Below are 27,857 nucleotides of genomic sequence, written 5' to 3' on the forward strand. Positions count from 1 at the left end.
GATTGTCTAGTTTCAGCTGGTGCAACTGCAGCGGGTCGCGCGGGTCGCGCGTCGACGTGGCGGTGGAGAGAGCCGAAGGAGAGACATCCGCCGCACCGCCGCGTCTTTCCGCCTCTTGCCACGCTAAATTCGCGTCCAATTACTTTGGCTCGCGATAATGTCTGCGCTTAAGTTATTTGGAACAAAACTTACTTGTGATTGTCTAGTTTCAGCTGGTGCAACTGCAGCGGGTCGCGCGGGTCGCGCGTCGACGTGGCGGTGGAGAGAGCCGAAGGAGAGACATCCGCCGCACCGCCGCGTCTTTCCGCCTCTTGCCCCGCTAAATTCGCGCCTAATTCTAAAGAAAAATATAGGATATTCGTTTTTAGGATTCTGTATACAAGGAACTCTTAGTTTCCTCAAGTCCGCCCGTCTGTGTATATGTGTGTGTTACAGCCATTTTAAAAATAAAAATACAGTTATAGAAACTTATTACCACTACACAGATGTATAGAGTATTAAGTAAAGTATTGAAAAAAATTAGGGTACCTCCTAAGCATGAAATTCGTAAGAAAAAAAAATTTTTTGGCTACCTTAAATAAGTGTTTAAAATCATTATGAGGTTTCTTAGACATGCAAATAGCTATGGAAATCTACTTTATAGTGTAGTGATAGACATTTGATCTGTTCGTTAAAGTATTAACTTATCATCTCTTCACTGTAGTTCAAATTTTCGCTCTTGGAAGATGTAAATGGCCGAATGCAGCACGTTTTTTGTATTCGAGTAGAACTCACCTGGCGACAAAACAGTGATGGCGACCTGAATAGCATTTCTAACTAAGTTATCTAACTTACTCAATGCGGCTTGATATTACTTCTTGGAAAATGTAAATGTCCGAATGCAACTCGTTTATCGCATTAGAGTCAAGGTCTCGTTTCTTCTTCAGGGGAACTAGAGCGCTCGATTACGCTCTGGCTTTGATCCGTGATGGATTACACATAACTATCTAGAACTCACCTGGCGACAAAACAGTGATGGCAGCCTGAACAGCATTTCTAACTAAGTTATCCAACGCGAACATCCAATGCGGCTTGATACTGTGCATCCTCAACACCACATTCACGGCCTCTTGGAACATGTAAATAGCCGAATGCAACTCGTTTATCGCATTCGAGTCGAAGTCTAATTCCTCCTTCAGGGCAATTATAGCGCGCTCGATCACACTTCTGTTTTGGTCGGTGATGTATTCCTTTAAGGCGCGCCGTAACGTCTCCAAATGATTCTGGTAACGAAAATAGATTTGCTTTTATCCTATTTAGCCACTGACTCCGACAAATACAAGTACACTGGACCTGCGATTGCCTATCTGTTTTTGAAGCAATTTGATTTTCGCCATTTCGGCGTTGATAGCATCAATTTCGAATTGGCGAAAGTGCAGTGAGCGTCATGTGAGCGTACTCGGAACTAAATGTCAATGAGGAGACATGTGTCAACTTGGTGTCAACACGAAGACCATTTGACGCCTATAATTCCAGATACGCTCAGTGGGGCGTTTCGAATCGGCACAAAAAAGACCTGTCACTTTGTTGGGCACACCTCTTCCAGCGTACTTGTATATTACGTCTATTTCAGTGTATTTAGCAGATTGTCTGTTTGCACTACGTGACAAACCGCACAAAAATACGTGTGCGGTTACATATCACGTCAATGTGCGATCAGTACGCCAATTCGATTGTGCATAATAATTTTATAATGTTAAAATCATGCTGTCCTTTTCCACTGGCTACATTTCTAAAGGAATAGCACTACTTCCCTCTGGTTAAGGTTTTATTTATGAACCTAAATTGCAGCACTATAGATTTGTGTAGATTATTAACTTTATCGTCAAAATAATTAGTTTTTCGAAAAAAATATTTATATGTTGCCTTTTTTAGTTTAAAAACCATAGTGCTGAAATCGTGAACTGTGACAAACGATAGGAATTCAAGGACACGAGCAAAGCATCACAAAACATCTAAAATAAGCTGCCATTAGTATTATTCTATACTCACAGGTTTACAAAGAGTTTTGCAACTAGTAATCCCATCAGGGGTCCTTATTATGCATCGGTTCTACGGTAAATTACACATATGATAGAATCCATTTGTTAATAATTTCAGGTGCTTGTACATATTGTACGTTAGGACCGAAGCGCAAAAGTAACTCGTTGTCACGACGAGTTAAGGCTATCATCACATATGAGGTGTGTTAAGGCCGATCCACACCTGCACACAATGCGCGATCCATGCACAAATAACGCGCATCACGAGTGATGTGCGAGCGGTTCGCGTATATGTTGTACAAGTTATAGTGCATTCAATATTAACTGCCGTGTTTCCACTTGAGACCTTAATTAGCAATAACAACAGGATAACATTCAACATGCCTAGGGGTAATAAACTAAACACTCATAGAGCCCATTCATTTTTAAAGGAGCCGGTTCAACCTTATATATTTTTATGCAAACCAACCAGTGTTGATACTTTTGAACTCACCCGCTACGACTTAATCCTATTGTTATTGCTAATGACAGTTTCCAGTGGAAATACGCCAGTTAATATTGAATGCACTATACATGCGTGCACACATCCGTGAATTTTTGGAAGTTACAAACATGATAGTGATCCGTTCACAGGCGTTCGGTCCGATGTGCACACGGTTCATGCGCGTGCGCAGGTGTGAATTCACCTTTAAATGCGTAAGTGATCGCAAACAAAATTAGCGACTTAAAAGTTAAATCAAATATTTTACTTACCATAGTCAAAACTGTAGTGCCAAAGTCCTGTTGTATGCTCAGCATCCATTTAGAGCAGATCTTCTCGCTGTCCTGCTCTAACACTCGGGAGAGAGTGAAACGGCGCTGCGAGTCTTTCTTCAGGAGGTAAAAGCCGTCCGTTTCTGTGTCTATTGACGACCGAGGTACATTTGGCATATCCACCTAGGAAATGTTATTAGAAATATTTTGTTTTGTAAGTTGTTACTTTTTATGTGCAAGGAAATTAATGGTTCAACCATATACTATAATCTATGCTTTGAACATAAACTTAAGCCTTATGGCCTAAATCCAAAGCCGTGTCCACACCAATATAAATTTGCGTACATGCGAAGTCGTTGGCGAACCTTATGTGGTAATTGTGAACGTCTTTAAGCAGAAAATATACATGCCACATTAAAAACACGACGCAAATTAGTGTAAAAACGTCTCTAGAAGTTTTTAAGGAAAACTGCTTGCCTAGATTTGCTTTTTAGGTTTCTGAAAGAAAACTTCTTCACGGGATTTTAGCGTATCATTTTTGTACTTTTTTAACACATAGGTACTTAATACTCATAATAATAATACAGAAAAAAGCTAGAAACTTAACAGCTTTTATTGGAAATTGGGAAATAATATATCTCACTTATAGAGACTTAAATTATGTATTTACATACGTATCTACGTCCGCTCGATGTACTATGCACAAGTCAAGAGAGTATGCGTCCGAATTAACGTGTTAGTTCACACGTTAGGCATTATACATTACATATTGGTCCTCCGTAAAACACTTTTAGGAATATTTGTAAATGTACCTCAGGTGAAAGGAGTCCGCCAGAAGAGCTTCTTCTGTTCAGGATGGTATCATTACTGTCCATCTCATCCGTAGACGGTGTATTAGGCATCGTGCTACGAAAATCAAATATTTTACTGTATTTCTAGCAAGTAAAACTAAGAACTATGGATACTCAAATAACTATTTTTCAAGAGTCTAATTCACAATGGAGGGAGTTACACGATCAATACCGTATCGCGATTCTGTACGCTTAGTATAAGATTTTACGTCTAGCCAACGTTGATATTATTTGAGAGTGAAACACAATAACGTCAAAGTAAAATGAACCACTGATTTTAATTTCGCAACGCTTCCGCTTGGAGCGCTGGCTGTAGATGTGAAGACAAACTTGAGCTTTAAAACAAGGCACTATAACGCTGAAGTGTTTCGATACTCGAAACACGTTGGTGAGACATAAAATCTTGTACTAAGCATACTGGTATCGCAGGATTTCAAGAACATCCAGATACATTGCGATACTATCAATACCATCAATATTTTCACGATACAGGACCGCAATTTCGCGTGTCGCGTGATAATACTGATAGTGTAACAGGCTTCACTGGCCCAACACACTTGGCGTTTCTGCTGCGCAAGTGGCCAGTGCTGATAAGATTTCCGACTTTGTGGGCTGTCATAAACATCAAAGGGTCTTTACACAATTAGCAATTAACAATACATAAACGTTGGCCGACGCTTGCCTGGAACCGCAGTGACCAATGTGTAGTGGAACCGTTAAATATACTTCATTTTTATTACCATCGAAATAAAAATGTACATACATTTATTGAAGCGTTAGTAAAAGTAGAGTGATTATAACAAAATCATGTTTGAATACATAGAGTACACAGACACACACAATGTAAAATTGATTTTGATGATAGATGGATATTTCGCTTCGCTTGTAAATAAATAAATTATGTTTGTGATGTAACGTAGTGGTTTGATATATTAAATGTTAATTAATTAAAATCAGCAAGCATATATTACTTAATAGATAATTTCATAGAAATTCCAATAGAGCATTTTCAGATTTAGATTTTTGAGTTAAATTATTATTATTGGTTAATTGTATTTTTGTTATTTTATTAGTGAACCAGCCAAGAAAATGTAACTACAAAAACTAATGTAAGAATTAAGAATACATATTAAAAAGAATCTACTTTTTTCTAGTTCTCTAATTAAAAATCACTAAACGGTAACGGCAGGTAACAAAGATTTTAATATTTTTTTATAAAAATGCTATCTGACGGTTTCCGAGGTAGATACGGGGTGCAGGAGTGTTGAACTGTTAACCTATTTCGATATACCTATTTTGGCGATTTCTACTTTGACATTATCTGAATAAGGTAAGTTTTACAATACAATATGTTTAAATATTTACATTAGTTTATTCCCAAATGACGAAAGTACGAAGTTGTGTTAAAAGCAAGGCACCATTACCCCTTCCGCACCGCACATCTACCGCAGAACCTGTCTCAGTTAAACAGTGGGCCTACAAAAGCTGTCTCAGATAAACAGTGGGCCTACAAAAGCTGTCTCAGATAAAGAGTGAGCCTACAAAAGCTATCTCAAATAAGCAGTGGGCCTACAAAAACTGTCTCAGATAAACAGTTGGCCTACAAAAGCTGTCTCAGATAAACAGTGGGCCTACAAAAGCTGTATCAGATAAACAGTGGGCCTACAAAAGCTGTCTCAGATAAACAGTGGGCCTACAAAAGCCGTCTCACATAAATAGTGGATCTACAGTAGTTTGCGTGATAAAAAATATAAGCGGAGAATAAATTTAATCCAAATCGAAGCTATGTGACATCAAGCCGAATTTATTTAAGAAATATTTCTATTTTTTTAGACATGTTTAAATGTGATATGCAGCGCCCACTCTCCCACTACAGGATGGGCAGTGCATATCGCATGCTGCACGTAGTACCATACAGATTTGTCTGTTTTGGCGGATTATTGCGAATTAAGGTTGTTCCTTGTGAAATTTTGATAAAAAAATTGTAATCGAAAAGCAAAATGGCGGTCGTCAAGCTACAGTTGCGGCGATGGAACTTCTCGCGTGTCATTACCATTATGACAGCCGTCTATTACGACCGCCATTTACGGCTATGGTGTGGTATAGTTGGGCCATTACGAACGTGCGAACGGGGTTCTGGTGCTCTGGTGTTGTGTGTAACAGCAACAAAAAGATTTGTCCATAGCCGATAACAGGTTATAAAAAGCGCCTTTTTATCTGCGTCTACTACCTGCGTCCGAATGGCATCCCTTTATCGATAACGACATCTGCGGCATTCTCAGAACCCTTGATCATAAATGATTTATGACCCCGCTCGCACGTTCATAATGGCTCAACTATGGTATCGCTTTCCTAGAAAACCGTAGCTTAACACCCCGTAACATCCCTAACATTTACAAAATGTGGTACAAATGATTACCTGCTATTGGACAGGTCCGGCGGGTATATCAGAATCGGCGAGAGCATCGACGAAGCCGTCCTAGTGATGGTCGGGTTAGACCGGACCGTTTTAACCCTTGACGGCGGAAACAAATAGATGCTTAGTGGGCGCACACCAAACGTTGTCTTTAGATGTTAATTGTTGAACTTTTAAGCGTTATCATATTGCCTGTTAGCGTTTGAATTGTCCTTTTAGAGCCTTATAAAGTATGAAGTATCATAATATAACTTGCGATGGCTGACATACATAAATGTAAAAAATGTCTGTTAATAAAATATTTAAAAAAAAAACTTGCGCTAACTGAAATAGTTGCGTAGGCATGCAGGCAGGCCCAGATGGTGCGAAGGTTGCGACACTCTTGGCATCGTCCATAAGACGGCGCCGAAACGAAGTCAAAAATACGCCCCATATAATTAAACAAAATCTGCGCTCACTTCGCTCAAGCTTTTTCAATTATAATTGGAGTTATGTATATTTATTTCTATTTTGCGTAATATATTATGATGGCACATGGAGATGTAAAAAAAAATATGTGAAAAACAATGGCACAATGGAAGCCTGAGAGACTTCAAAATATCCCAAAACTGACCCGGCTGGTCCTGTAGTTTATATTATGCAAAGTATGCAAAAAACTTGTATCTGCACATCAAGTTCAGGATTTGCTAACTTCTCTGCAGACAAGTCATTCATAGGAGAGATAAAAGAAGTGATTTTATTTCTCGGATTTTTTGCATAGACTTATGTATTCCTGGGGATCGTAAATAGGTGCATGCATTTAAGGCTCTAAAATACAACCAAAATTTTACTTAAAATAATCAATTAATTAATATCATCATAAATGGTCAAGAAATGATACCGAAATTATCTTAGTTTTGTTCTGTTAATATAAAATATGACAGTGCAAATTATTCTTATGGGTAGGTAGTTCCCCATAAATAATCTAAAGACAAAGAATTGTTTATTTTCGAGTGTGCGTATGATTTCACAAAATCGTTAAATCAATCACATATTTATTTGTAGATGTTTCTGATTGCTACAAAGTACAAATTAATGGGTAATGGCTATTTTGAAAGAGAGATTAGTTGTAATAGTCATGAATATGGCAACATTTTATTAGAATGACGCCAACCGCACTTTGGATGCGTTTTGGTACGAATTTAACTCGTGCGAATACGTACGAACAATTCCAACCTTCCAAATACCTACTATGGAAGCACGCAGACTAGGTGCGAGTTATTAAACTTTTACAAGTGCTTTTGAATCATTAACTAGTTTAATTTACCACTGTTTCGGAATTACGTTCTTACCGAGAAGAACCAGCAAGAAACTCGGCAAGATACAATATTATTATACCATACTGTACAAGCAATTGCAATGCACGGGGCATTGCTGGAGCATTCAAAATGGATATAGGAAAATTTATTAACTTGGTTTACGGACAAAAATGGGATCACGCACCAAAAAGGACTTCACGAAAGCGATATCACCGTGGGACACTACCTATTTGACGGAGAAAAACATATTCAGTGTGCGCACTCAATTCGTACGACCAATATTCATACGTTTACGTACGATACAAATTCGCATCCAAAGTACAGTTATCCTGATACTTTCACAACGATTCCGAACAATTTCGCCGACCGGGCGGCGAAATTGTTCGCGGCAGTAAATACTGTACATTGACCTTTAGAAAGAGACAGCGGTTTCGTAGAGCGCTGACTCTGTCGTTGAGACCGACAAAATGTCACATATATGTATGAGTGACAAAGACAACGCTCTACAAAGCCGAAATCTCATTCTAAAGGTCGATGTACAATATTTCTTGCTGTCTACTGTACGTATAAGCTCCCTTTCACCATAATATTGTTATGAATGGTAAGGAATGACGACACACAATGCAAATTACAAATTCAACTTTTAACATAGACCCGTAACAGCCATAATAATAATCCCTATTGGAAAAAGTCATGCAAATAAATAAGTGATTATTTCTAACGAATCGTATTCGATACCAACGTTTGAAATCGTCATGAAAACAAAAGAAGACGCACAGAGATGTCACATTACTAGAGGAGCAAACCTTCTCCAAGGTGTCAAAAGAGTTTTTTCGACAAAAAGTACATCTAGAGTTATTTGTTTGTACATGGTACACCAGTCAAGTTGAAGCCTTTTTTCTGAACTGCACCCTACGGTAAATATGACATCTCTGAAAAGAGTACAAAAATTTAAATTTCAAATCGATTCTTTGGAATCGATACTTGTACGGTGGCTAATAAAAATCAAACGTCAGCCGAACTAAAATTAGACAAATTCTCAGGTTCTATGTGATTTCGAAAAATTAAAATCCATGCTTTTTTAATTCATCATCTCTAAGTGGAAGCAACTCTAAGACATTTAGTGGAAACTAAATAACGCTGTTAAAATTTAAATCGATTAAAACATCGATACTTACTCGATGTCTGGTGAACTGGGAACGATTCCGGGGAGACTCGGTTCGGATATTTTCTTTTGAGAGACTCGAGCTTTTTCGGCGGGTACAGAGATACTGCGACTGTAGTCGACGCTGTTGCCTAGGCGGCTACTCGACTTTTTCTTTCTGAAACATAATTATGATTTTTTAATTTGGATACCATTGACTGCGAACTCCTCTGCGTAAGATGGCAACGGGCTAACCTGGAAGGGATTTTTAGACCCAGTTTGTTAAGCCCATACCCCCAACCTGCGTTTATATGGTTTATAATACCATACGTATTGCGATTCACGCTTGGCGGTACGGCATTCAAAAAGCTTCCAAGATCATTTCACATCAGTTCGCAGGGATATAATCAAAGACCTGGGAGGGAAAGTTGAGATTTTTACACGACTGCCCAAAAAAGATCAATGTGGATGGATGATTTTTTTGAAAAAAAACAATGTCCGGCTGTAACAATGCACGATTTTCAAATTTGAGCAAGTGTTTTTAGTTCGATTTTCCCCCTTACGTGTGCAATAAGACCTACAACTACCTGCCAAATTTCAAAATTATATATCAACGGGAAGTACCCTAAAGGTTTCTTGACAGACACGACAGACAGACAACGAAGTGATCCTATAAGTTCATTTTTCCTTTTGAGGTACAATAACTCAACCGGTATAGGAATGGACTGAAAACCCGCCCGTTGCACTATTTTCGTACCTACTCCTAGCACAAGCCTGACGCTTAGTTGGAGAGGAAAGGGATTCTTTAAAAAAAAAAGACCTACGTCGAACCTACCTACCTACGACGAAGTCACAGGCGTCATCTAGTAGAAGATATACTCACTCGCACAAAAACGGATCCTCGAGTAGCTCTGTCGCAGTGGCTCGCTTCTCCGGATCAGCGACGAAGCAGCGGAGTATGAAATTTTTGGCCTTCTGGGACAGTTCGCTGGGTATCTCCGGGTGCATTTTGTAATATCCCACCTAAGAAAGCAATAATTTAGAAAACTTGGGAGTACTTTTAAGGTGGAAACATACTTATAATACGCAATAGGTCGCGTTCGGTTTCTCGTTTTGGTCACAGAAAATGCAACAGTTTGACCTGACTCACCACAAATTATTTTCATGTCATTACTCAATTGAACTAATATGTAGCATAATTTTCGACTAATTAATAATTTTGGTAGAATAAAAGGAAAAGCTGGCCGACTGACTGACTGATCTATCAACGCACAGCTCAAATCATGGGCTGAATTTTGGCATGAAGAATGCAGATAGATAGCTATTGTGGCTAATTCCATTGTACACAATCTCTAACCTAAACTAAAATGACACGCCTAAATCTATTGCTATCCCTTTCATAATGCTGCTCGCAGAAAAGGATGGCATTAGATTTAGACCTGTTAATGTAGTTTAGTTTAGAGATTGTATTCAAGAGAATCGGCCCCATTGACGTAGACGTCCGCTAAGAAAGGATTTTGAAAATTCAACCCCTAAGGGGATAAAATAGGGGTTTGAAATGTTTGTAGTCCACGCGGACGAAGTCGCAAACATAGGTTAGTTATCTCATATACTAAGACTAACATTTTACGTGCATGTTCTCAAACTAAAAGCCAATTTTACATGCATGTACAGTACGCGGCAGAAAATGATGTACATCAACTTTTAAAAGGAGATAGCGGATTTGTAGAGCATGTCTGTCGTTGACTCAGAACAAGGACTATTAGAAGTAGCCCTATTGTGACACTTACTGTTAGAGCGAGATAGCTAAATACATTTAAGCTCTTATTAGAACGTGACAAAATGATTATGTTTTGTCCTTATCACCGTGGCCACTTTTTTTTGTTTGCCAAAATGTATTTGTACGTGAGATTTAGGCAAACAACGTGAAGTGTAGAAGGAATGACATTTCACAAGTAATAAAATCTGCTTGAGCGAGAGGGACTGAGGGGGCCACGCTAGTTGCAAATCTGGACATATCTGTGGTCGTTGAGACTTACGAAACGTCATATAGGCATGAGTGACAGAGACAACGCTCTACAAAGCCGAAATGTCATTTTAAAAGGAATAAGGACGATAAGGACAATATCGATGGAAATGGAATGGAAATGGATGAAATGAAATGAATTATTATATTTTACTAAATGTGAGTAACAAAGTAACAAAGTAAATGGAAAGTTATGCTTAGTATTAAGTTTTAGTGATGTTTGTTTCTTCTGTATGTTCATGTGTTTTGGACTGTATTAGGATTATTTATGATCCCAAATAAAATAAATGGGGTTTCTTAGTAATCTGTGAAAGAATCTTACCTTGAATAAAGCAGCTTGCGGTGACCCTAGCTCCATAAAGGGCGGGTTTCCTGTAGCCATTTCTACGACCGTACAGCCCAAAGACCAAATGTCAGCCTACGCAGAAAAGCAAACAACATTTTTACTAAGTAATCTACTACATTTAACAATGCTTTATAAGCAAAATAGCATGCACACAATAGGAAGAAAATCAAAATAATTTAAGCAGAATTTTAAAGAAGATTTCCAGTACCATTTCAGTTTCCAGCATAGATACATATTTTCCAAAATTCTTTACACTCGAAATGTGGAACACTTCAAAAAACAGTTCAATTATCTACTCCCCTATTTATTATAGTCAGATCGCTACTCACTATGATATAATTATAATATTATTTTTCAGGATTTCCATTAGGATTAAGATGTTAGAACTAGCCGCAATATCCGACAGGATATTGCGTGTGTATACGTGTGTGAGGAGTATTGTAGGAGTTCTGTTTTAAACAATCTCGTAAATAAGCTGAATTGACTGGTCCAAATCTAATGCTATCCTTTTCCGCAGGGAGCATTACGAAAGCAATACATTTCGATCTGACATTTAGTTATGAGATTGTGTACAACAGAATAAGCCACATTATTATAATATTTTAATGTTTATAAGAGCAAAATAAATATCGTGTCGTATAGTGTGGAAAATCTTACCGGTGCTCCATAACCACGTTGTCCCTTATCAATGACCTCCGGCGCCATATACTGCAGTGTACCAGCGAAGGTCTCGGTAGATGGACACAACCCCGCCAGTCGCTTCGAAGTACCGAAGTCCGATATCTTCACGACTCCACTGTACGTGTTCACAAGAACGTTGTCGCCTTTGATATCGCGATGTACGATTTTTTGATCGTGAAGGTACTTTAGACCTAGGAAAATAAATTTCAAGGTCAAGAACTAAATAATTTCTATGCAATATTAGATTTTTGGTGTATACCAACCAGAGGTTAACCTAAGCCAAAACTTAATTTAAAAGCTTACTTTTTCAAATTTCGTAAAGCATATTGAAAAAGGCAATGCCTTAATAATTTGGTAAAATGTATCTCAAATTCTTAAAGAACTTTATTCCAAAAGGACTAAAGAGATTCTATAGTACGCGGCAGAAAATAATGTACATCGGCCTCTAGAATGACATTTCGGCTTTGTAGAGCGTTGTCTCTGTCACTCATATCCACATGACGTTTTGTCGGTCTTGACGACAGAGACAATGCTCTACAAATCCGCTATCTAAAGGTTGACGTCCATTTTTTTCTGCCGCGTACTGTAACAAGATAAGGGTCAATTCACATTAGCAGCGAATCGAAGCGAATTTCTAAAAATGTATATAGCACAGAACTCCACCACGTTAAGCAGGCACTTTGCCGCGAATTTTGTTTTGCAGGACAATTTATTTGCAGAAGTAGTCAAAATGCTATTATAATATCTAAATAAATAGAAATTCGATTTGATTCATTAGAGAGAAAAACACATTTTTTTAATAGAACTGTTTACTTTAGTCAATGTTAGAAGAGTGCCAATCAAATCACATCAAATAATTTATTAAAAATAGGTAATAAATTACGCTTTTTGATGGTTGGTTGTTGGATTTGTAAGATATAGTGAAGAGTATTTTTACGCGAACTTAAAACTACAGCTACGAGGGTTCCAAACGCGCCCAGGTCTGAGACGAGCCCACAACAAATTCAGCCGGGTTTTTTTAAATTATCACCACTTTACAAAATCCCTTAAACTTAAAGTACAACAATCGGAAGTAAATGTGACTATCACAACGTAGCTGTTAAAGTTCCTCACTATAATTATCCACAGGTATGTCGTGTCAGTACTAACCTTCTAATATTTGTTTGGTATAATACGCGATAGTTGCCTCGTTTTCCTTGAGCGGTCCCCACTTGGACCTCAGCAGAGCGGACAGCGATCCTCCGGGGACTTGTTCCATGAAGATCTTGAAGTAGTTGTCTTCCGATAATGATCCCAGGTACTAAAAGCATAAGTATGTACTTGAATATTAAAGACCTGTATTTTTAAGGCGATTACGCACTGCACTTCCGTCATCCGTGAGAATACCCGCGATTATCTACGACATATGTCATAAGCTCCCATACAAAACAAAAAGGAACGTATTTTCTCGGACTCGGATCAGATGAGTGCGTAACCGCCGTTAGGGTTGTATCTTGGAACTTGTACAGTACTCCATAGAGAAAACTCCAATAGCGTGATTTAAGATTTGTAGCGAGATATTAAGTATCCTGTGGCGATATCTAGGTTGGTTGTTGTAAGTTACTTCTTTGCAGCGTGTAACAGTTGAAGGATCCTTCGTATAAGCGTCATCTAATATTTCTATGTGGAGACCGAAACCCCACGTTTTGCGGAACATACTCCTCACCTGCACAATATTCCGATGCCGCAACTGCGAGTGCAGCAGAATCTCCTCGTGCAGCGGCTGCACGTCGCCCAGGTTCTTCTCCGGGATCTCCTTCACCGCGATGCGGACTTGCGTGTTGAGGTCCCGCGCCGCATATACCACGCCGTATGTACCCTTGCCGAGGACGACGCGCTTATTGCAGTCATCTAACTCGTACTCGAACTAAAAATTACAGTCATTGGATCATACATCATTATGGGGCTGCTTATAGCGAAATATACAGACAGAAATACACGGACTCGCGCCGGAAGGCACTCTGACTGGCAAAACTCAGGGGCTTGATTACGGTAAAATGACAGCTAGTGTGAAGATCGCAATTGCCGCTGATTGGCAGCCACTCTCTCGCTATTGGCTACAATGCATTGTTGCAACAAGAATACCATTAATTCAGCCAATCACAACTGTAATAGTGATTGATGTAGGTTTTCGGTATGATGTTCGCAGAGTGGGACAGAAAGTTTTCTGACAGTTTCTGGTAATACGTGGTCAGCCCATACCTTGGACGATTTAACCTATGGACTTGTAACGCGCCTAATATTACGAATAAAAATTTCTGTCACTTTTAGTGCGGGACGAGGAAACACTACATAGACAACTTGACACACTCACTCAACAAAGTTTTGTGTCATTATTAACACACACATATCTAAATCTTCAACACTACTACATTTTACGCACACTAATAAGTTATATACATCAACATGCAAAGACATTACGAGTGTAAGACAGTCAAATTTATTTGCGATGCTACCGTATCGATATTTTAAAATATATCGATAGTTTTTCAGAAACAAAAGTAGAAGTAAGAATTTATTACTCGTATTTAATTACTTAAAACCAGTGTTTGGTCAGCGTAGCGTATTCTTGCATACATTCACCTCACTTAATAGGTAACTATCCCAAAAACTAATAATGCAACGTAAAAATAAGAAAAATATTTATTTAAAAAATATGCACATACTTTTTTACTTATTTTATATCATTTTTAATCTTTTGTATTTTTTTATATAACGAAATTTTCATTTAAAATTTCGATAGTGAAAATGTGCTTATTAATGACTTATATTATTATATAATACAAAATAAACCTGACCGCGCAAAAGCCTACCAAACATAATTAGTAGGTATATCAATCAATAAAATGTTTTTTCTTTCCAATCAATCATTTATTTATTGCACATTGGGTTTACATGGTAATTCCAATATGGTGTACTCTTTGTCCAAAAAAATTAAATGTAAGTTATTAAATATAACACGTATTGCCCTTAAAATATATAACACGTAGTGCCCACTTCATTTTAAAGTGGGCGTCTTTAGGAAATCTGTAAAAATAAAACGATTATGATAAATTATTACCTGATCCTCATCCTTGAGAAAGGTACACCTTTTAGCTACATATTACCCAGTTCAGAGACACCCTACCCCGTTTCGCGCCTATCACTAAAATTGCGTTGCTTTAATTTTTTTTTTAAATGTATTAAGTACGTGAAATCACAGAAATCGACCAGTTTTATTACAAGTATAGGTAGCGAAAAAATTGTGGTAATTAATAATAACTATTCTTTACTTGACTTGAAGACGGTAATTTAGTCGTTAATAATAAAGAAAATGTTTTCATCGATATCGATAATCGAACCGCAATCACTATCGTACTACTACGTAATTTCATGCTGTTCACGCGTATTCAAATTTAAACCTAATTTGTATATATCGAGGGTTGCAATTGTTTAGAAAAAACAAAATATAGTCTCGTGAGGAGTGTAACTCGTTTCTACCGAATTATTACGTACTCAATTACTGAATCGGTAAAGTTCTCGATTGTTATTTTATTATAATAATTTATGTAATTTAATTTATAGAAAGCGTTTATTACACCAAAAATACTTACTTATGAAATGAAATTCCATCTTTTTGTAAATTTGATGTGTTTGATTTGTTCTTGCACTCACTAACGGCACAAACAGGCATTTTTCACCCAGCGTGTAAGACGTCGTCACACATCGAAAACGATTCTTACAATGACAAAATCGATTCCGCAAACAGTGTTTATAAACGCAGTGGATTAAAAATCCATTACTATTGACAGAGGGGAATAATCATGCGAGGCGCGTCCTTAGGTTAAATCGTCCAAGGCCCATACATAGGAGCCACTCATTACATGAACTGATGAATTACGTTTACGTAACCAATTATCACCACAAGATCATCTTACAAAAGTGAGAAAAGTGTACAATAGTGCCTACTTTTTATAAATATTATTTGACTTTGACTTTTAATATACCTTCAACTGATCCTGCATAACGCTGGTGTCCAAATCCGCCATCTTCTCATGATCAGCGGTGAGTTACCCCAACAAATCATACAGATGTTATCTGAACTGTTGCAACGGTAGGAATATTTGACCAAAGGTGAAACTAAATATACCTTCAAATGATCTTGCATAACGCTGGTGTCAAAATCCGCCATCTTCTCATGATCAGCGGTAAGTTCTCCCAACAAATCATACAGATGTTGTCTGAACTGTTGCGACGGTAGGAATATTTGACCAAAGGTGAAACTGAATACCTTCAAATGATCCTGCATAACGCTGGTGTCCAAATCCGCCATCTTCTCATGATCAGCGGTAAGTTCCCCCAACAAATCATACAGATGTTGTCTGAACTGTTGCGACGGTAGGAATATTTGGAAATCATCGGAGTTCTCACTGACATACAGGAATAGGCAACGTTCGTCGCGCTTGTATAAACTGCAAAAAAAAAAAAACAATTCTGTAAGGGTATATTCGTATATATTTTTTCCGCAAAAGCTGCATTGCACATTCCACAATAGATCTATTACCAAGTCAAGTCGAATATTTCATAAAACATCGACTTTTATCTCTCTATATTTGGCCCGAGAGCCCGTAATAATGGGCAAAGTATGAAACCTGGGCGTAGGGAGCTGAAACATTTCAATATAATTTTTTATAGCTATATAGTGAAAATCGCAATTACCTCTGAATAACCGATATTCGCTTACTATTGGCTACAATGCATTGTGCAACAACAATACGATAAATTCAGCCAGTCACAGCGATTGTAATAATAATTATTGAGGCAAGTTTTTTGGAATCGACATCCGGAATCTGTTAGGTGGCATGCGTGTTTGAAGTTGTAGAATTGCCGAAATGCCGTACTTACCTATAAGTTCGTATCATGTCAGAGGTGAAAAGCCACCGATGGACTTGTCTGCAGTCCCCGCGCATTGAGTCCAGGCACAGGTTGAATATCTCCACGGACTTCTCCTCTGCGCCCATATGGACGTTGACGTATGATGGTATGTACACTTTGGTAGTTTCTAATATCACGGCCTGGAAGGTAATACACAGTATAAATTATATTTTTGTGTATGTTCCATATACTCGGACCTACGCCTGGAAAGCAAAAATAGTATCACAGTGGCCACATTTCTAAGGCTCTTCCGCGATATGTGTTTCCTACCAATTACAACCCGGGTATCTTTAAAACAAGAGTGAATAGGCATATTCAAGGTAAACGCGCCCCATCTTAGGCCACATCATCACTTCCCATCAGGTGTGATTGTGGTCAAGCGTATACCTATAATGAATATTAAAAAAAAAGGCTCCGTACCTTAAAAGGAACCCTTATAGGATTACTTCGTTGTGTCTGTCTGTCAATTCAATCAAATCAAATCGAAACCTACTTCTCCTTAGCTTTTCCTTGTGGTATAAGACCTACCTACCTACCAAATTTCATGATTCTAGGTCAACGGGAAGTACCCTAAGTATAGATTTTCTTGACAGACATGACAGACAGACGGATAAACAACAAACTGATCCTAAAAGGGTTTCTTTTTCCTTTTGAGGTACGGAACCCTAAAAACCATATCGATGGAATAGAATAACATAATATGATAATATTAAAGTATAGTTACCAACAATACTTACAGGAAACCGAATAATATTTTCACATGTGCTTTTAGTCGCCTCTACGAAAAACTCCATCCAGAACGAAAATACTTCCTGCTCTGGTGATGTTTCTCCAGTTTTTTTCCTAAACCTAAAAAAATATGTGATATTTTTTATGTATTATTGAATGTCGAGAACATAAGGACTTAAACAATACAAATACGGGAATATATTAAATCAGTTACAGTACTCGGCAAGAAATGTACATCGACTTTTAAAAAGAGAGAGAGAGCGGTTTCGTAGGGCGTTGTCTCTGTCGTTGAGACCGACAAATACTAACGCGTTCAGAGCGCTATACTAACAGATAGATATGAGTGACAGAGACAACGTTCTACAAAGCCGAAATCTCATTCTAAAGGCCGATGTACAATATTTCTTGCCGGCTACTGTATATTTAGTATTTACCTATCGATAAGTTCTATATTCCCTATAGTTGACTTCAGGTACCAATTGGGCGGTTTCAGCTTGAACATGCACTCAGCTGCTTGAATCGCCTTCACGTAGTCTTGCGCTAGAACTGAGATCTCGAAGAAGGTGGCCACATCCCAATAGTCCTTCAACGAAGACAAGCTGCCCTTTTTCCCTATCAGATGGTTTAATATTCTGCCTGAAAGAAAATACGAAGAAACCATATAAAGGAAACACTGTAAACTTTCGCGTGTAGTAGGCTCTTAAGAACATGGAATTCTTATCCTAATAATCCTAATTCTAACATTTATAATATGTTGTAATAATATGTTTATAATATGATGTTCGGATGTTTGTTACTCAATCACGCAAAAACGGCTGAACGGATTTGGATGAAATTTGGAATGGAAATAGATTATACCCTGGATTAACACATAGGCTACTTTTTTCTCGGAAAATCAAAGAGTTCCCGCGGGATTTTGAAAAATGTAAATCCACGCGGACGAAGTCGCGGGCATCAGCTAATAGGTAATTACACTTTTTAAAAGTCCGTCGTTGCATTGGTAAGATATAGTGGTGATAATTTTAACGCGAACTTAAAAACTAAAGCTACGAAATTGACTCTAAAAGTAAATTAATACAAAAATTTCTCATCAAAAGCTCACGATTTATTTTACGTAGGTACTGGTAATGCACGATTTTTCCTTATCGATGAATAAGGAAAAATATTTGAACATTGTTTTTTCCCAATCAATAAGGATTTTACTTTTATTTTCTACTATCTGCCCTGGCGAACTTCCTACCGCCTAACAGTCGATTTTTTTTCAGGCAATTTTTTAAATTTTCTCTACGTAAGAACCATCCTCGTACTTCAAGAAATATTATAAAAAAAGAATTTGCGAAATCCGTTCAGCTGTTCTCGAGATTTGCGATGAGCAACACATTTAGTGATTCATTTTTATATTATAGAAGATGTACCTATATGCTGCAGCTCTTGAGAATTCTTGAAATCATTCCCGGCTATGACTAGCAGTGTCGCTAAATTTATACCCGCGTATTCGTTCGGCTGTACTTCGAAGCCCTGTCTGTACCTGAAAACATTAAAGATAGGTGGAATGAAATTATTATTTACTAGAGGATGCCCGCGACTTCTTTCGCGTGGATTTAGGATTTTCAAAAATCCCGTGGGAACTAGGACCTCTTTGATTATCTGGGATAAAAAGTTGCTTGTGTTAATTTTCGGGATGCTCGATGGATGATCGATTTTTCAAAATCAGACCGTGACCTCATCAAGTCTCGCGTCACGATTGTAACCTGAAAACTTTCACTTAAGTCCCAGAGCGGCCAAAGTTACGTCATTATCATCATCATCATCATCATCAACTGATAGACGTCTACTGCTGGACATAGGTCTCTTGTAGGGACTTCCACACGCCACGGTCTTGCGCCGCCTGAATCCAGCGGCTCCCTGCGACTCGTCTGATGTCGTCCGTCCGGCTAGCGGGGGTCTTCCAGCGCTGCGTCTTCCGGTGCGAGGTCGCCATTACAGCACCTTGAGACCCCAACGTCTATCGGTTTTACGAACTATATGCCCTGCCCATTGCCACTTCAGCTTCGCAATCCGTTGAGCTATGTCGGTTATAAATATTACGAACTTATATACATATAATTTCTTAGTATTTTGAGTATCTTACGAAATATTTTACAGATCCTTACCAATGTATAGCACTCGTCAAACTTTCCACGTCCGAATGCTGAGATTCTACAAACTTATCCTTATATATTCGACCACAGAGACACAACATATCGGGAAATCTATTCTCCTTTTTCTCCAGAGCTTTGACGCAAACTTTCAAAGCATTCTCCCTGTCGCCTTCCTTATTTCTCCTGTAAATAAAATGACAGTGAAATCATCATCTCTTTTACTCGTTACATTTGTGTTTTGTCTGATGGGAGGCTTCGGCCGTGGCTAGTTACCACCCTACCGGCAAAGCCGTGCCGCCAAGCGATTTAGCGTTCCGGTACGATGCCGTGTAGAAACCAAAGGGGTATGGGTTTAATAAAAACCATACCCCTTCCAGGTTAGCCCGCTATCATCTTAGACTGCATCATCACTTACCACCAGGTGAGATTGCAGTCAAGGGCTAACTTGTATCTGAATAAAATAAAATAAATAAATAACTAGCTGATGCCCGCGACTTCGTCCGCGTGGAATTAGGTTTTTTAAAAAACCCGTGGGAACTCTGATTTTTCGGGATAAAAAGTAGCCTATGTCACTTTCCAGGTCTTTATCTATACCCATGCAAATAATCACGTCAATCCGTTGCACCTTTGCGACGTGATTGAAGGACAAACCAACAAACAAACACACTTTCGCATTTATAATAAGGGTACTGATTGCGTCATATGATCAAGATAGCAATATTATTGGTAGTCCAGCAGTAAAACATGTTTTTCTAAATTTATAAATCATTTTCATTTAACTTTAGGGGGCATTCCAGTAATATGGCAACTCTATAATTTATTAAGCTAACAAACGAATTATTATCACCCACTTTTGGGTTCTAGTAGCTATTCAAATGGAAAATATCTTAGTCTTGACGGCAAAGTAAATAAAATAAAAATATATATAACAATTCCATGCGGACGCAACAGACAGCAGCTATTACTATAATCCATTCACAGAATCAAGTTAATATAGCGCTCTCTCTACCTAATCCCATACAAAAACAGAGAGAACACTATACTAACTTCATTCCTCAGAGAAGTTAGTATAGCGCTCTCTCTGTAATGTACCCACACAAATGATAGAGCCAAACAGAGAGAGAGCGCTATATCAACTAAGAACTTGATTTCGTGGATGAAGTATACTACAGCATCAAAACTACATACATATAACATCATAGTACAATCTTACCTGTTCATAGCAAAAGCGTACATAAACCTAATAATAGGCATATTGACGTAGTTCTTTCTGTTCATAATCGTTTTCAAATCATCAACGATTTGTACTATGGCATCGTAATCTTGTATTTCTCTGTAGGATATGAGGAGGTTGAGTATAGTATCGCCAGACAGGACGGCGGGGTCGTCGAGGCGGCGTCGCATGGCGTGAAGAACATTCGCCAGCTCTGTCCCGCTGTAGGTCTCGCGAGCTTTCCGGAGGTCTGATAGGAACTTTTCTTGGAGATGGGCTCTAGAAAATAGTTCATTATTACGTCTTGATAATTATGTAAAAGGGGATTTATGGTGGATCCGCACATGCCACCCGGTTCGGCCGGCGAGTTAATTCTGGCGGCATTATGGATTAGTGATGTAACGAACATTCGCATTCGCGGGTATTCGCATTCGCGAAATTACTGCGAATGTTTTGCGAATATATTAAAAAAATTGATGTAATAGTCGGTTAATAAAACAAAAACCATTAATTTTTTATTTACATTTTAATGTAATAAAAAGTAACTTAACCTCGTAATCACATTCATTATCAGTCTTCTCTTTATCATTTGGTAACGGGATAGGCATAGACAAATGGCGCCAAATTTAAACAAAAACTGAATATTCGCATTCGCACTCGCGAATGTTGGCAGCAGATATTCGCATCCGCGATTGTTCAAAATATGACATTCGTTACATCACTAGTATGGATCCACCATAAGACACTTATTCCAAGAAAAATACTGTCACTTTCTGGTCAATAGTAAGTACAAAAAATTGTGCAAGAATAACTTTTATTAATTTTTAGCGTAGGTTTAACTCAAAGGGTGCCCAACAGGACCCTATTATTAAGCCTCCAATGTACGTCCGTCTTTCTCTCTCTCTGTCTGTCCGTCAGTGTGAGCTGTATCTCATGAACTATGATAGGTAGAGTTGAAATTTTGTAATGTGCCGCTATAACCACAAATAATAAAAAGTAGACCAGGTGGTATGCGTTTGAAAATGCCTATGTTTGGGGGGATCATATAACTATATATGCAGTGGCGTGCAACTCATAGAGGCATAAAAGCGCTGCTTACCCAAGAAATAGTTAACTCGGTTGAAATTGCTCAATGCTCATTATTCTTTCACTTGCTTACCTAACTACTGCTTACCCTGGCTTTAAACCCTATGCACGCCACTGTATATATGAGCCTTTTTAATGGCTCCAGAATATCACCATGGTTTATAATTTCACTATTTGTGAATTCAAAAACGTGGACATAACTTTTTACTAAACAAAATGTTAAAAAAATTCCTCCTATTTGTTCAATTTTATCCAAAAAAAAATTCAAGCTGAGGTAGTCGCCGGAATCAACTACTAATACAATATTTCGAAGGATAAAGCCCACAAATAAATATGGGTATCATTAGGCAAGATGACAATATAATCCTAGTGTGGGCGTTCAATGTACGCAGTAAACTTTTGATATTACCACAAACATCAAGATACATTTAAATGTCGGCTTAGGCCAGCGTGTTTAGAATTGATTTGCATACTAATTAACATGCCTACAAAAGCATATTTAGTTCTTGACTTTATAACAGGAAAGACATTATCTTGGATCAATTTCTTTGAATGCATTATAATTTAATAGTATTGGCATAAAGCTAAGTGTCCACGGGAAGTAAGCTCTGGCAAGTCACTTGCATGTAAACACTCACAGAAAGTTAAATACAGTACGCGGCCGAAAGTAATGTACATCAGCCTTTAGAATGACATTTCGGATTTGTAGAGCGTTGTCTCTGGTACCTATATGACGTTTGTCGGTCTCAACGACAGGGACAACGCTCTATAAATCTATGTCCTTCTAAAGGTCGATGTACATTACTTTCGGTTGAATATTGTAGAAATGTTTAAAAAATACAAACAGCAGCATTATTAATTAACATTGCATGTCATACTTTCAAGTTGCTTGAAAAATTCTTAATTCTCTACTTGATAACTTAAATATTAATGAAACAGAATAGGCTACTTGACTCATATCTAATTTCGTCCAATAAATGATTATTTATTATAGTATTTTGCTTAAGACAACGAAATATATCAATAACAATTATTAAAAACGCAGGATGGATATATAAATCTAATTTTAAAAAAGACAGTTTTTATTTTTATTTGAAACGCAGAAAACGCTGTCAGCCATGATGTGACGTCATTAAATATGTAAACAAAGAAATGTCATCCCTATGTCACGGAAGTTTATGCTGTTGTTTACAAATGCATGACGTCAGAGCACAGATAATCAATAGGCCAAACATGGCCGACAGTGTTTTCAGCTGTCTATGAAAAATATATTTTTAAATTAAAGTTTTACGGTTTTTAGGGCGCAAAAAAATATAGTGTTAATTTTTTTGATCTAATAGGACAAATATTAACCATTTAAGACCTACTTAAAAAAAGTGTCAAGTAGCCTATTCAGTAGTATGTGTTGAAGATTGAAGAACTTCATCATGATCAACCCATCGCCGGCTCACTACAGAGCACGGGTCTCCTCTCAGAGTGAGGAGGGTTTTGGCCATAGTCTACCATGCTGGCGGATTGGTAGACTTCACACACCTTTAGAGAACATTAGAACGAAATATTCTTATACTTGTACCAACGCTTTGGAACAATAAATGATTTATTTATTTATTATGGAGAACTCTCAGGCATGCAGGTTTCCTCACGATGTTTTCCTTCACCGTTAAAGCAAGTGATATTTAATTACTTAAAACGCACATTACTCCGAAAAGTAAGAAGTGCGAACCCGGGATCGAACCCCCGACCTCCGATTAGAAGGCGGACGTCCTAACCACTAGGCTATCACAGCTTGAAGAACTTACTTGGTCTGAACCTCAACATCTTGCAATATATTCTTGAGCCTCAATGTAAGATGCTGTTTAGGATCGGGTGCCTCTTCTCCTTTGAACTTGGCTGCAGCCGGGTTCGTAGTAACACAGGTGCCTGCGTCTGTTAACTTGTATGACACGAACAGAAAGTTTGGTAGCGATATCTGTAAATGTATAGTTATCTAAAGTTAGAGAGTATTTTGGGGACAAACTCATGAAAATTTTGGTTTAAAACTACAGGCAAACTGAGGTGAGAGAGTGCAAGAAGGACTTCGCTAGCGCCGATTACAATAACAACGTTAGTTTTAGTATACGCAAAATCTGAAAGTAGTTTGTTTTGAATCAGTAACAGAATCGATTGCAACCATTTTCACTACAGCTTATATTTTAACGAAAAAAACCGGCCAAGTGCGAGTCAGGCTCGCGCAACGAGGGTTCCGTAATTCAGTCGTATTTTTTCGACATTTTGCACGATAATTAAAAAACTATGATGCGTAAAAATAAATGAAAATCAGTTTTAGAATGCACAGATGAAGCCCTTTCATATGATACGCCACTTGATAGAGTTATCTTACTTCGAAAATTAAAAATACTAATTATTAGTTTATGACCACAAATTAAATTGTTTGTGTAATAGAAACACAAATTTTCAGATTTTTCCCCTAATGCCAGGGCAGGGGGACGCTCCGCAGACCCGCACGTCACCCGCGCATGCCCGCACCGGGTTAGCGGGAGGCTGTGCGGGGCGGCCCCACCCCGATTGCCATCTCAACCTGTCGCGTATTATAGGTACTTGAAATTCCCTGAATATACAACATAGTTACTTGTATATCAATAAGAATATAAAAGACGAGCACAATAACTGGTGCTTGGCACTAATTTAATAAAGCCACAGGTATCGAGGGACATTTAATATAAACTGACAACAAAACTGCAATTTTTTTTTTCAATATGGGTATTTTGTTCCATTGTGATTTTTGAGTTCAACTGATTTACAATAAGAAAAATTACAAAAAAAATAAAAAACTTCAATTACCTAGCCACAAACACTAAAAATTAAAAAATAATTTAATTTATTACCGAATATAATATTATGTATACAAGAGTTAATATAGTTCCGTGACAATACTTTTTGGTTAAAAAGGAGGGTTACAACTCTGCACATAATATTATGTTTTTTGTAGACATAATGAGGAACTGACTTTGCTATAAGAAATTAATAGGCAAGCATGCTTCATCTTAGGCTGCATCATCACTTGCCACAACAGGTCTGATTGTAGCCAAGCGTTAGTATATAAGTTTAAAAAAAAGTTGCTTGTAATTATGTATTTATACAATACCTTACAATTTTTACGTGATACATGCACTTTTTGCGAATTTTTTTATTGTATTGGAAAAAAAGCAAGAGTTCGGAACATTAAGGATTAAAGGTTGATTTACCTTTAATGCTTAATGCTATTTTATGTCCATAGTATCAACATAATATTATTATTTAAATAAAGCCCAGTCAATGTGAAATGTGTAACAAACACATCTAGTCTGCATAGAGCAATTGAAGAATTGAGAGTAACAACTATTGAGATATTATTATCACTCAAGGCTTTGATAACTGAGGATGTTTGCATGTTATATCTTAGATCTTTTATACCCATTGCCCTTAGAAAACGGATCATTGTAGAGTTCTAAAATTCTGAAAACTAAAAACCTAATCATAATCAACCTTCATTCAGGACCTTTGCAACCTTCTGGCTTTGCACTTTCCAAAAACACTCTAGGGGTAGGAGTTAGGACATACACCCTCCTTTTTCAACAACCGCACCGCACGTCACCGCAAACAATTCCACCCTCACCACCTGGGTGTCTGGTGCACTTCGACCACGCGTTGTGCCAGATCCTTTTTTCCACGCACATGCAAACTGTGGAACCAACTCCTATCGGCGGTATTCCCGTTACATTACAACATGGGGTTATTCAAGGGGCGGACCAACAAGTTCCTGAAAGGCCGGCAACGCTTTGGTGGTTCCTCTGGTACTGCAAATGTTCATGGGCTGCGGTAATCACTTACCATCAGGTGACCCGCCTGCTCATTTGCTCACCATTTTTATTTTAAAAAGACAAGACCGACTGGAGTCGGGGTGCTCTGATTTCGCTCTGGGCCATATATTTTGACCTGGGCCTCGATTGCGGTAGAATGACTGCTACATTGTCACGATCGCAATCACCTCTGATTGGTTAACGCTCGCTCACTATTGGTTACAATGCATTGTTGCAACAAGAATCGCACAAATTCAGCCGAACGATTGAGATTGTAATGATTGATGCAGGTTTTAAGAAATCGGCCTACGTATCTTATTTAAGCATTATTTATTAATTTAACAATAAGTTATTCCAGCAAAGAGTGAAATTTCAGTTGAAACTACTTTTGACCAATGTCATTGACCATAACAATACTTGTTTTCGTTAAAAGTATTTTTGACTGGATAACAGTTTGGACTGTACCAAAATTTATATAATAATAAACATAACAAAGTGTCTAGCCAGCCACAAAAAATATTCAGCCGCACGTAAAGTTATTCATTAAAAATTATTTACTTTCATTGTGTTATGGAACGAATTATAAAAGCTAATTAAAATCTTGTGGCGGTATATTTTTCACTATTGCACGACCACTTGTGGCCGTTTAGACACTTCCTAAAGATAATAATAAATAATCAATAATTAGTCATACCTTAAGTCGTAGCGTGGCATCTGGATCGACATCATTATAGAGCAGTACATTTTCCTTCATATCAAAGCTCTCCCGCACTCCAAGGTGGTACAGCAGGGAGCTCTGTTGTACTTGCACACTGAGGTCCACTAAGGCCACATCTGCATTGTAGAACGTGTCTAGAACACTTGTTTCACCAAAGTCTAGTTTTTCATACTGTGGAAAAATTAGAAGAAACATTCCTGACCCCCAATTGTCTAAGAAAAACATATCCATCGTTATCGTAATCGTCAACAAATTCTGCTCTTTGATTGGCTGTGAAAAAATGTAAACAGCGAATCAACCAATCAAAGGGCAGAATTTTTTCTTTCCAACAAATCAGGGGGCTGATTGGTTGCTAGTTGCTATTTTATTTTATCATTGTTTTTCTTTCTTTTTGTGCTAAGCAAGCCTGGTAGCAGGCCAATATTTTTCAAGCAGGCTCATAGATTTCGAAAGCCCTTGCCCCGTAAACCTTGTACCTCGTATTTATGTAGTCTATGTCACTATGCATGTGTCACACACACACACAAACATACTTTTGTCTTCACTTTTTAAATTACAATCTTATTTATAACTGTATTAGCTTTGCCATCTGGAGTATTATACATTTTTTTGAAAAAAAACAAAGGAAAGTCTTTATGGCCAGCCGCATATTATCAGAAATTGTCCATATGAATAATTCTGATATGGAAGGCACGCTTTATATATATATTGCAATAAATTCCCAGACTAAGAACTTCCCTGGATTGAACACACATTTCAGACATTAGCAGAGTGAATGTAATAGACAGTTTTCTAACATACAATTTTTGATAATATTTAGCCAGCTTAAATTTGAATTATTTAGAGTGCAGGCATTAGGAAAACTTGAGCAAACATAATATTATGAGGTTTACATTCAATCAGTACTGATAGGAGGAGAATCAATGATTTAAGAGTAAAAATTAATTACTTAATAATATACTCAGCCAACTGGTAATTGATCATGAAACTACTCAATGAAAAATTGTTGTAAGTAGCTTTGACTGTTTAAAAGTTAAGTAGGTACCTATACAATTTTTTAGTCAAGCCATCACAAGCATACATACCTATAAAACTTTTTGGTTTAAACAAAGTAAAACCAATTTTAATTGTCATACTCACATGAATGTGATGTACATTCGCATTGACCAGCTCGGAAGCCAATCGGATCTCCTCAAGTGCCCTTTTTCTATGAGCAAGGTTCAATGTTTGGTTTATGTCCAAAACACATGCGATGTCCATACGGGGCCTCTGGTTAGAGGCCCCGGCCTGCACTGTTGCATTGGAACCATCGCTGCAAACACTTTCGCAAATACTCCGAACGTCGCCTAATTAAAACAAAAGACAATTCAAACACAAACTCAACGAAAATCAAAAAATATTCGAATTCCGTCGTACTCAAAAACTGATTTTCATACCAGACTCCTCTAGCGCCGTAGAAGTATTTGCTCCGCCGAATGTTATCATTTTTTCGTTTTTTCACAGTAGGATTGCATATTTCTAGGATATAAAAGCTTTTCAATAACAAATTGGCCACAAATAAGTCCCACTCGACAGAAAACCACAACAAGTGCTCGCCAGTTCACAGTTGTTATTTAATAATAGTGATGTCCGGCATCACAAT

At 37.8% G+C, this 27,857-nt stretch overlaps 1 protein-coding gene across 1 annotated transcript; it reads right to left on the minus strand.

The window, feature by feature from the left end:
• Positions 1-188: 188 nt before the first annotated feature.
• LOC117984203 (mitogen-activated protein kinase kinase kinase 15-like) lies at positions 189-27,842 on the minus strand. Its single transcript, XM_034970819.2, has 22 exons — positions 27,652-27,842; positions 27,356-27,561; positions 26,192-26,386; positions 23,458-23,627; positions 20,573-20,851; positions 19,372-19,542; positions 18,634-18,746; positions 17,653-17,854; positions 17,227-17,338; positions 16,460-16,629; positions 15,846-16,026; positions 13,242-13,442; positions 12,686-12,836; positions 11,513-11,727; positions 10,832-10,927; positions 9,367-9,506; positions 8,518-8,661; positions 6,045-6,140; positions 3,587-3,680; positions 2,775-2,957; positions 998-1,262; positions 189-337 (listed from the first exon to the last, which is right to left on the minus strand). The coding sequence occupies exons 1-22, from the start codon at positions 27,698-27,700 to the stop codon at positions 189-191; spliced, it is 3,582 nt and encodes a 1,193-aa protein (XP_034826710.2). The 5' UTR covers positions 27,701-27,842.
• Between the last annotated feature and the right edge of the window lie 15 nt (positions 27,843-27,857).

The sequence above is a fragment of the Maniola hyperantus genome, chromosome 8 (assembly GCF_902806685.2).
Source record: "Maniola hyperantus chromosome 8, iAphHyp1.2, whole genome shotgun sequence".
In the NCBI taxonomy this organism is placed as follows: Eukaryota; Metazoa; Arthropoda; class Insecta; order Lepidoptera; family Nymphalidae; genus Maniola; species Maniola hyperantus.